General features: G+C 38.7%; 1 protein-coding gene across 2 annotated transcripts in view; it reads right to left on the reverse strand.

Annotated features, from left to right (window-relative positions):
- Positions 1-12,051, reverse strand: part of CWC27 (CWC27 spliceosome associated cyclophilin) — a 212,029-nt gene that overhangs the window by 705 nt on the left and 199,273 nt on the right. The window contains exon 14 of one of the 2 annotated variants that reach the window (XM_073905419.1): positions 8,985-9,577. The exons of the other annotated variant lie outside the window; for it this stretch is intronic. Within the exon in view, the coding sequence (XP_073761520.1) occupies positions 9,556-9,577 (22 nt within the window). The 3' untranslated portion in view covers positions 8,985-9,555. Of the gene's footprint in view, positions 1-8,984; positions 9,578-12,051 lie in introns of those variants that run through there. 2 annotated transcript variants of the gene reach the window in all.

The following is a 12,051-nucleotide window of genomic DNA, read 5'->3' on the forward strand; positions in this document are numbered from 1 at the left end:
ATTTTTTTAGCCCTATTGTAATTTTAGACTTCATTGGAAATGTCAAACCTTGCCTGCATCATATTGGCCGAGAAGGGGAAAAAAAACTGCTTGGTTCTTGAAGGTGCTTTAACATTTTTAGGTCAATGTTTACTTCATTTTTTTGCACCTAAGATGGTTGGAGGAAAAGTGCACTTGTAGAAAAACAAAACAAAACATTTTTTCCCTTATTGGTGGGACATGTTTTACTTACCAACAGTGAGGATAATGTGGGATACAAGGCAAAAGGAATGGGCATTCAGGTGCTGGAGGACTTCTTTGGTCACCACGGATTTTGAAATGGCTGCCTCTTTAGGTAGTTCTTTCTAGCAAGTTCAGGAGACATTGTCTTACATATTTAAAGGAGGGAGAAGGAGAGAGAAGAGGGGTACGTTTTCCATTCTAGCGTATTACTAACCCTTATTAGCAGAGAGAAGGTTTTCTTTGAAGAGAGGCACTAAATACTTTCCCACATTATGCATACAGAGAGGGTTCACCCAGGAGCTGGAGGCAGGTCATGGACACAGTAGAATGTCATTCAGGAACACAATCTTCCCCAACGTGGTAGGGCATGAAGATCTCATTCTTAAACTTGGGACTGTCCCTAGCCTGTAGAGAGACACTTTAGCTACTCATACAGCTTACAGGGCTGCAAAGAATGTCTTTGTTCCTCATCTTACTGGGTGCCTATTGAATTGTAGGCTTGGTGAAGAACCATCTTTCTCAGAGTGCTGCAGAATGTTGGAGGCCAGAGGCAGAGGGCTGTGATCTTGGAGAGTGGCTGACAGAAGTCTTTTCAGTTACTGTGGAGTCTGAACTTCCAGATCCGTTTCCTGAACAAGTAATGGGCCTCGGCATATGAGATGGAACATCTCCTGGCACAAGTCACAGGTTATTGTTTGGTCACTGAATCTAGAGGCCTATGCCCCAAGTTTTACAGGAAGCCAATATTTACTGGAATATTTGCTATGGGAAACAGTGAAGTGGTACAGGCTAAGTTGTGTGGAATAGGCAGCCCTTTTAGCTTCCACCTGCAAAATGCCTTAGCTCCAAAGGCCATTTTATCTCAGGGAATACTGACTAGATTCCTCTGAACTAGAGCCGAAGAACAGAGCCCACAAAACACAAACAGAACAAGAATTGCTAGTAGGAAAGGGGGAAAGGGAAATCAGGATTAAAAGTAGAAGGAGAGAATTCCAAGAAGGTAGATTTGAACTTGGTAGTAAGAATATCCTGAGTGATGTTTGAGAGAGCAGTTTACTAGAGTTTCAGTAAGATTCTCGGGACCATTTGGGCTGGCTAGCCCATGGAGAAGCCTGACAGTGAAGGGGGAGAGAAGGAAGAGCTGTTGATCATTGCACAAGGGTATCCTGAGTAAGGGGACATGATTCATATCACCAACAACATAGATTTGATATTTATCATCTCAGTTTTTCTTGCAGATGTGGTGAAGTGTCCTGTTCAAACAAAGTCAGTATATTAGCCCAGTTTTCTGACACATGGAAGTCAAATGTCTTGGGGAATGAGTGCCTTTTTCTAATTCACACAAAGGCACCCTATGGGCTCGTAATGACCCTGAAGGAAAAAAAGTACAGTACTCAAAAGGCATTTCAATGGTATAAATAATGTCAAAGCTATGGAATCAGTGCAATACTCTAAAGAGAATACGTTTATTATTTTACCCCTATCAATACTGTCGTTAAGATGGAGGCCTTGAAGATCAATACTTTGTGTGGGTGATAAGGAGATCCTGGAAATGAATCTTTCTCTCTGTTTTAACCTGTATCAGAATGCAGGTACTTTCCGTGCCTTGAAAGTCCGTGAAGGCTTTCTTTTGCAATCCTGTCCTGTCTCGACTTTCTCCCACTTGGCATGAGATCATTTCCTGTGGTTGCTAGACGAGATCTGAAAGTGGCAGGGGAATGGGTAAGTGGGAAAGAATCACTGCTCAAGTCCCAACCACTTGGCTTACTTGTAATATCTTCGATGTGTTTCAAAAGCATCATTTGAAGCACATAAAAAGTAAATTTGACTTCCAATTGTGACACCTTGGGTAATGAGGTCCTCTAACAAAATTCTCCCAATTTATTTTCTTTCCCATATCCTTGAAAGAAGATTTAAGAGAATGAGTTGATTTTAAGGCAATGGAGCGATAGCACTAGAAAAAAAATCCACTAATCTTTCTTGTACTGTAGGGTAGTTGGTGCTGCCAAAGAAGTGGCACCTAAGAGATGATATGTAAAGAACAAACACTCTAATCTTGATGTTAGGCTGGGGAATATTTCACTGATTTACCTTTTGAATAACTTGTTAGCTATCTACTAATTTCAAGGTATTTCTTATAAAACGATGGCTGTGGGAAGGTTATATTTAAATACCTGGACAAATTACCCATTGTTTCAGTGAACACAACTGTTTTTTTTTTTTTTTTCTATTTGATAAATAAGTGACTCACTTAGCCTTGGAGCACTAGAGAGATTTACCAAGATCATCTGTTACATTTCCCCATCATGTAAACATTGTGTTGGGGAAGGGCTCTAGTGGGAAGTGCTGTGAACTGAGAACAGACAAGCTGTCCTCCTTGTCTTCTAGGCTGCTCAGGTTGATTGCATAGGTGTACTTAAGTTTATGTTGTTTCTCTGGAAAATTCTGCACATCAAAGAACACAACGAATTTACCTAGGAGCTTATTACATAAAGGAATAATGAAGGGATGTGATTTCTTGGGTTAAGAAAAGAAAATATATATCTGTTTTAACCATTTTAGGTTCACATGTCCAATAGTTGTTTTCCATTCTCAAGCTTTCTGCTTTAGGGCAGCACTTCTAAGTACAATTTTCAGAAACCAGGCGTCAGAATTAGTTGGAAGAGCTTGTTAAAAATCAAACAAAAAACAATAGCTTCTTGGGTTCCTACCTCAGATCAATGGACTTGTCATTTCTGAGGCCTGGGAAATTGATTTTAACAAGTTTCCTGACCCCTCTGCCTCCTCCAGGGTGACTCTGAAACATGTTCAGATATTTATGATCTTACATTCTGTTTTATTCCTCTGGTTGGAGGAGAGGGGAGGAGAGAGAGAAATAGAGATTGATTTTCAGTTTTGTACCAAACCATGACCAAAGAGAGATTAACTTCTATTGAAGGTTATTTCTCTGTTGAAATGAACAAGGAAGTAGTTGAAGAAAACCTGGCTGTGTTTGTAAGGGGCACACAACAGCTATGTAGGCTGATAAGCCTGGGGCTGTAAACATTTGGGTGAAACAGCAAATTTGTAAAACCATGAATTGCATGGATATTTAGAATACTTTTTTAATACACATGAGCACGCTATTATACAACTAGCATAGTTTAAATCTAACAGATTGGAATTTGTGTCTCCTTATAAACTTGATTCTTATCAAATAAGATACTTGGAATTTAAAAAAAATCTGCAAAATACCTAAACCAAGGGTTGAACATTCCAAGCTTTCATAAATTAAGGATTTAAAAAAATATATATTGTAACTTCTTAGATTCAGCCATTAATTTGTTTCTGTTAACAGGCTTTTAGAATGTCAGTCTGTCAGTGGGGGCACCTGGGTGGCTCAGTTGGTTAAGCGTCTGCCTCCGGCTCAGGTCAGGATCCCAGAGTCCTGGGATCCAGCCCCGCATTGGTCTCCCTGCTCAGCAGAGAGCCTGCTTCTCCCTCTCCCTACTTGTGCTCCCTCTCTCTCTGTCATATAAATAAAATCTTAAAAGAAAAAAAGAATGTCAATCTGTCACGTTATATATGTATTGTGTAAATTTTCATAATCTCACTTCATCTAATTTACTCATACCCCTATACATCTTAAGTTTACATTATATGCTGTATAAAAGTAATGCCATTAAAATACCATCTTTTTAGGCTTTTCACTGAAATCATGTCCACCTGACAACGTGAATCCAGCATTCTCAATCCTTTTATGAAATTGGACTTGAAGGGAAATCAGTGTAGGTGGCTCATAAAGGATCGAGGACCCTTACTTAGTAAGAGAGTTGTGTTTGTGGCTCAAGTTCCCTCTGCCTATGGGCCTGGCTATGGCCTCTGAAACAGAGGTTGAGGGGAGGAGTCTCTTGGGGATCCCCTCTTGTTTTACTACTGTGGTGAGGCTGAAGGCAGCTGCTTTCCCAGGCCTCAGCGCTTCCAACCTTAGGGTGATGTGCAGTTTCACTCCCTTGTCTAGCCATCATGACTTCCTGTTCTTTTTCTGTAATGTTTTTCAGATCCGCTCCTTCCTGTTGCTTTCCCAAGCCTGATTCTGGTGCAGGCTCTAATTACCTCACACACACCTGCACTCTCCTAACATCCTCTTTCCTGTCTACAGCTTTTCCTCTCACCATTTTTTTTTTTAAATTTCTCAGAGTTGTTAGAATCCTCTTCCTGAAGCATCATTTCCATCACACTCCTCCTCCAGCAGCTCCCAGTTGCATCAAATCGAACCTCCAGGTTGTCTGCTCCAAAGCCTCCTCTCATTGCCGGTGCCATTATCTCCTTTACAGCTGGACTCCACTCCAGCCAAGCAAACGTCCTGACACCATGTCTATACAATGCTATAACATCTGGTTAATCCAGTCAACTCTGTCAAATCTTCAGTTAATCATCTGGATGTTTTGTCTACAAGATGCCAAACATCTGGATTGACTGAAGAAATTCACTACATTGATAGAGATTTTTTTTTTTAACTGAATTGACCAGATGTTTTGGCATTATGTAGACACATTGCTGTCTCCGGCATTTATCTTAATTGCTTGTCTGCACAATGTCCTCTCCACCTGAAGCATGACCTGTCTTCTCGATGCCATGTTCTCCCTTCCTTCCAAATTATGGTTAAAATTGCCTCTGCCATGAAGCAGTTCTAGATTAATGCCACCAAACTGAAATTTTGGTTCATACCAGCATTTTTACATATAATTTGTTTCAAATGAAATCACTGTTATCTGTATTTTATTTTTGGGTGTTGTCTTCCCCCTTTGCCTCACTAAATTATAAACATTGTAGGTCAGTATTAGTATACCATAAAACAATCTGGCTTATTGTAACGAGAGGCATGGTATCCTAGTGATCTAGGACAGAAACTCTGGGAGTCACGCTTGTTTTAAATTCTAGCTCCTCTACTTACTATGTGACCTGGACAAATTATTTAACTGTTCTAAGCTTCAGATCTCCTCCTCATTTGTAAAATGGAAATAATAATAGAGCCTACTCTATAGAGCTGTTTATAAGGATTGAAAGAGTTACTACAGATAAAGTGCCTTGAAGAATGTTTGGGATAAACTACCCATCAAATTTTTGCTCTTATCATTATAAGCTTTGTAAGAGCCCAGTTTTCTTGTCTATTCTTTCTTTTAACTGTGACAGGTAGGAAAGGCAGCTGTTACTGTTCCCATGTGAGAGAAAAGAAGACAGATACTAGGAGGTTATATCATTTGCCCATTAAATCAGTTGCAGTTCTGAAACCTTATAGCCTTACTTTCTACACATTACATGTTGGCCCTCAGTTCTTTCTAATCTCAGGAGTTAGAATATTGCTCTCTATAAAGAGCAGGTACTCCTGTGATTAAGAGTCTTCTATGGTTAATCATAGGAAACAAACTGAGGGTTGCTAGAGGGGAGGGAGGGGGGAGGGGGGATGGGGTAACTGGGTGATGGACATTAAGGAGGGCATGTGATGTAATGAGCCCTGGGTATTATATAAGACTGGTGAATCACTGAACTCTACCTCTGAAACTAATAATACACACTATATTAATTAAATGAAATTAAAAAATTAATTTAAAAAAAGAGCAGGTACTCAGGGAATATGGGTAGAAATGTGTTTCCCTACAGAAATATGGTTCCCCAAAACTGGTCTGTGAATCAATGCCCATCTGAGACAAAGTGTCTTATGTTAAAATGAGAAAAAGACAATGTAGTAATAAAGCTAAATTTATTCAAATGTTAGAGCTGTCCCTGAACTGAGGTTGAATCCTTCCTTCATTTTTAGTGTAAAAATGTTCTAACTGTGAAATGATGGTGATAGTAAATGATAAAATATGGAATAACATGATAATTGGGTACTTTTAAAAATGTACTGCTTGATTTATTCATTCAGCAAGTATTAAGTGTCTACTGTTTGTTAGACATGGTTTTGGGCACTGGAATAATAGTAAACTAAACTGAAAATAATTATTGTCCTCATGTAGAGCACTCTAGGGTAGGAGATTGGATGATAAATAATAAGTAAGAAACCTCTCTAAGGCTCAGTTTCTTCATTTGTGAAATAACAACAAGGGCCCCTGCTACATAGGGTTGTTTGTTAGAGTTAAATACATTAATAAGGCAAAGTGCTTAGGTGTTTATTGTATTATTGAATATAATGGGAGATGGAAATTTAGGAAGATTGAGCACATGGGGAGGAGATGAGTTGCAATTTTAAAGTAGAGCAACTGCTGTACGCCCCACTGAAAAAGTGCCATTTGAGCAGACTTGATGGAGCTGAAGGAGTTAGCCATTTGGACCATCTTGAGGAGAGTGTTTCAGATGGAGGGCTCATTCAGTACAAAGCACCTGAGGTGGATCACACCTACCTCATTTGATGAAGTACAGGAAGGATAGTGTGGCTGGCACAAAGTGAGCAATGGGGAGGATAATGAGAGAGGAGATCAGAGGTTGAGGGGGAAGGGTGGCAATTATCTAGAGTCTGGTAGCTATTGTGAGTATGTGGGCTCTTACTCTGAATTAAATGGGGGAACAATTGAGGGGTTTTGAACACAGAAGTATAACTATGTGACTTCTGTTTTAAAAAGTTTCACTTGGCTGCTATGTTAATGATAAATTACAGCAAAACCAGTGTGAAGCAGGGAGACTAGTTATGGTGCTAGTATTGTAGTCCACGTGCAAGCTGATGGTCCCTTTGACCAGGATGGTAACAGTAGGAAGTGGTAAATAATGGTGAAATTCTGGATATGGTTTGAAGGTGTCAGCCAACAGAATATTGTAAGAGAATGGATATGGGGTGTGATGTAAAGACAGGAATGCAAATATTTAGCCTGAGCAACTGGAAAGATGGCATTGCCAATGCAGAGATGGGTGACAGTGCAGAGAAAGCAGGACTGGTGGAGGCAGGGCAAGCAAGTGCAGATGAGAGGTTAGTTTTGGACATATCATTGATAGGACATGAAGACCATATAATGAAATTACGAAATTTCACTCTGAAATGGACCTGTGCTTCACATACTATCCTGTATAACTTGTCTAAATTGATTTAAAAATCACTTGTTGAATTCTTTAGTTGTTTGGGAGACAGTATCCATTCTTAATCAGTCTATTCATTTACACTAATAATATAGTATAACTTTAGAACAGAGATAAAATGATTACATTCCTCTTACCCTAAATAGAATATTTCCTCAAAAATTGCAAATTGAAGAACAATTTGTACACATCAGAAAAAGAGGAAATGCACAAATTCTAAGTGTACTCATAACTATTGAGAACTAACCATAAAATATATTCTACTCTAGTAATTTATTTTCTATACATGATACCCTTCAATTAAAATTTGAATATTAAAGCTCCAGCTAGATTAAATTCAGAAAATAAATGGGAAAGTCACTTAAGAGTTTCCTGCTCTCAAAACTATTTTAATTAGTAAAAAGTATCAGAACTTTAGCACCAATTATCCATTTTTGGCATCATGAAGATGAGAGACTTAATTTTCTAAAAGAATACCTTCTTTGTGACTGGTGCTGAGAAGAAAGTCTCTAGAAGTTGTTTTTGCTGAACAAGTAACATGAATTAATACCATGATCTAACCTTAAAGGAATAATTTCCAGCAGATGTGGAGAGAGACCAGACTCCTGTCTGCATTTTAATTAGAAGCCAGTCTTCTTTTCTCTCCAGGTAGGATTCTTTATTCCTAACCCAAAATACCTTTAAAAAAATTAAATGATGAATTGGTATGTTATCACTTATAGGAAATAATTCAAAGAACTATAATTACATTTCTTTTCTTCCTCCTCTCTACTTTTTTTCTGTGAGATGTGGTTGCTTCTTGAGTTGGACATACGACTGGGGCAAAAATGACAGGCAGAGGGGAAAATAAATGTGAGCCAAGTGGCTCTGGAAAACTTTGTTGAAAGAATCTAAAGATACAAACTAGTCATAAAAACATAGGATGCAGATGTTACTAGAACTTAGAACTTGACCAAATTATGTGAAGTAATCACATAAAATAGAAATACACATGAAGATTATGATCTTGGAAAAAGTTTAAAAGCTTTTGTGAGTTCTTTAGTGCCAGTGCAAGAGTTACTATATAAGCTTTTAGCTCGCGGTGAAACAGAATGGGAAAAATAACCAATTGTATATTGGGGCTTCCTTTGGTGGCTTGAAGTCCGCCATGGTATTTACACCATGGAAGTCTGAAAATGCTACAAATCTGGGCTTTTTGTTTCTTTCCATTTTACCAGTACACCACTGAAAATAACTGCACAGGGATTAATGAAACTCTTAGCACCTGTGACAAAGATATTCCTGTATGGTTTGATGAGGGGGATTTTGGGGAATAAATGAGTATTCTTTCTATAAGCAGGGGACTCCTAATACCTGTCTTCATAAGATTTGTGTCTTTTTTTTTTCTCTTGGAATTAAAATTTCATCAAATTCTTCTTAGAAAGGATAAAAAAATATGGCTTCTGTTTTACTTCCTTTCATTAAAAGGTAAAACAAGAAGATAAAATATATGTGTAGCAGGAAAACTTCCTGCTTTCTAGTAAGCAGAAGTGGTAGCACCTGATAAACTGTATAAAGTCACTGGAATGGAGTCAAAGCCATAGAGGAGCCAGACCTGATTTCTTTCTTTTTTTATTTTTTTGTGAATGACAGTGTTAAAGAATGTAACCCCTCTTAACTTCTCTACACCCCATACATACAAATTACTTATACTGATACAACCCTCAATGGTAACTCACTTCACACCTCTACTTTTTTTTTTTTTCTTGTTATCACCAAGATTAAACAGCATGTTTGGGCAATATTCTGCATTCATCTAACCTTTTCCATACAGGCCACACTGATACAACAGAACAGGTTTATGTACCTCACACGTCAGATCCTATCAAGAAACTTGGTAGTGACAGTTTGATAAGGACACCGTAGCTTATTGAACTTGTTCTAAAAACAACAGCAGCAAACCACTCATCTCACACGTTTTAGTGACCTTGTTCTATGGTCAAGAACGCAGCAGATGTATTACTGACTGTGTGGCTTTGGAGCATAAGGAAAGCTGAGGCATGTGACAATATGCATTTTGATATGACACCATTAAAAATTCTGGAGATCTGTATTTACTTCAATTACCTCTTGAGAAAGGAGAGGTCTAGGATTAGTTTTAACTTCCACTTTGCCAACAGCTTTAACCAAAATGAAAAAATGGCTAGTCAGAAAATGAGACAAAAATTGCCAGGAGTTGCTTTTCTTTTGATCTCCAGAAGGTCCAGGATTGTGATAGACAACCAACAAGAATGCTGATAGACTTCACTGTTTCAGGGTGACATCCCTACAGCAAGACACATAAAAGAAAAGTAAACCCAAATAAATATAAAATTAGAAGAACTATAAAGCTTAATTTTCTTATGTGTTTTTTATTTTTTTGTCTTTGAACTGATTTTTTTTTTTTTGGCCCAAACATTCCTGTGATATGCCAAAGACTTTACTATAAGCACATTTAATACCATATTTAATAGATTATTTAACTATGTTCTTAAGCTTTAAAAATTGTTATTGCTATGATGAAGTTAAGTTCTTTTTTTTAAGATTTATTTATTTATTTGAAAGAGAGAGAGAATGAGAGAGAGAGAGAGCACATGAGACGGGGGAGGGTCAGAGGGAGAAGCAGACTCCCCGCTGAGCAGGGAGCCCGATGCGGGACTCGATCCCGGGACTCCAGGATCATGACCCGAGCTGAAGGCAGTCGCTTAACCAACTGAGCCACCCAGGCGCCCAAGTTCTTTTTTTTTTTTTTAAGATTTTATTTATTTATTTGACAGAGCGAAAGAGCACAAGCAGGGGGAGCAGCAGAGGGAGAGGAAGAAACAGGCCCCCTTCTGAGCAGGGAGCCTGACGCAGGACTCAATTCCCAGGACCCTGAGATCATGACCTGAGCCGAAGGCAGATGCCTAACCATCTGAGCCACCCAGGCGCCCTGATGCAGTTAAGTTTTAAGTGAATTTTACTATCATGGTGAAATTTTCAGATGGGATTCTAATCTCTGTAAAATTTCAGGTTTTTCTGTTCCTTGTGGTTAAAGCCGGATAAGGAGCATTCAACCAACCTGAGGGTTTAATTTGTCACTCAGTTATATTTTTATGCTTACAAATATTCTTCTGGCTTGTTCTCTGGAGGCCTGTGGTCCCCTCTATTCTTAAAGATGGACACATTCAGGTAGAAACAGGAGAGAAACCTATAGGATTCTTCAATATAAACAAATCCAGTGCTAATGTATTTCCTAATAACCAACAGAAACTTTGTGAGTTTGGAAAACATAATTTTGCTTTGTGAATATCTGTGAAACAACTGATATTATAACTTTGTAGTGAGGGGAAGATAGGGCACACTTCTAAACACTAGCTTATATTTTGGTGGGTTGGTGTCTACTAATTACCCTGCTTTTGAGTGTGTTGATATTTCCCCGGAGCACCCCTCTCCTCCTCTTTGAGACTTTGCCCTACTTCTGAAGCAAAAAAGAAAGTGTTCTTGTTACTATTGGGAGTCCTTCTCTCTTCTCCCCTCAGGTTCTTGATATGATCATAAAGGGAAAATATGAAATATTTCAGGCATTCTAGAATATAGAGAGAATATAATGAGGCTTAAGTACCTAACATCTCCCTTAAGAAATGAAACATTACAAACACAAATGAAGCCCCCTATATGTTACTTCTACCTCCTCAAAGGTAACCACTATTTTCATTCATGTTTTTATACTTTTGCTACATGTGTACATCATTAAACAAAATAGAATGCTGTGTTGCATGTTTTAAATTTTTAGAGATGGTTCCCTTTTCTCATATTATTTTTAAGATAAGCTAACACATATAACTTGTTTATTGATTGTCACTACACAGTATTCCATAGTATGGATATACAAAACAACTTAGTTATCCATTCTTTTTTTTTTAAAGATTCTATTTGTTTATTTGAGACAGAGAGAGAGCCAAGCAGGGAGGAGGGTTAGAGGGAGGAGGGAGAAGCAGACTCCTGGCTGAGCAGGGAGCCCGATGTGGGGCTTGATCCCAAGACCCTGAGATCATGACCTGAGCTGAAGGCAGATGCTTAACCAACTGAGCCACCCAGGTGCCCCTTAGTTATCCATTCTTTTGTTGATGCTTCAGTGTATATTTAGTACAGGTCTCCTTGAGCAATGTGTGAGAATTTCTTTAGGGGACAGACGTAGAATTAGAATTGTTGGATAAAGGGGATGCCTGGGTGTCTCAGTCGGTTAAGTATCTGCCTTCAGCTCGGGTTGTGATCCCAGGGTCCTGGGATCGAGCCCCGAATTGGGCTCCCTGCTCAGCGGGAAGCCTGCTTCTCCCTCTGCCTGCCACTCGCCCTGCTTGTGCTTACTCTCTGTCTCTCTCCCTCTCTCTCTGACAAATAAATAAAATCTTAAAAAAAAAAGAATTTTTGGATAAATGGGACATGCATATCTTTAACTTCACTAGATATTGCCATACTCCAAAGATAGAATCATCAGCAGTGAAGCCAGCAATCTGTGTAACAAACCCTCTGGGTTCAAAGTTTCAGATTCAATAATCTGGAGGTGTGGTGGTGGTGGTGCAGAGTATGGCAAGAATCTGCATTTCTCACGTGTCTCCAAGTGATACTGTTGTAGTGTAATACACCACAGTGTAATATCTGGGACTACATTTTGAGAACAAGTGCTCTAGAGAAAATCTGTTGGATTATATTTGGAAAAAGAGAGTCAATGAGACACTATCTGAAAAGATGTGGGTGGTGAGGTTTAACTAGGTAACT

This window comes from Callorhinus ursinus, unplaced genomic scaffold, assembly GCF_003265705.2.
Source record: "Callorhinus ursinus isolate GAN/ISIS: 27379988/994484 unplaced genomic scaffold, GSC_fseal_2.0 scaffold23, whole genome shotgun sequence".
Taxonomy (NCBI): Eukaryota; Metazoa; Chordata; class Mammalia; order Carnivora; family Otariidae; genus Callorhinus; species Callorhinus ursinus.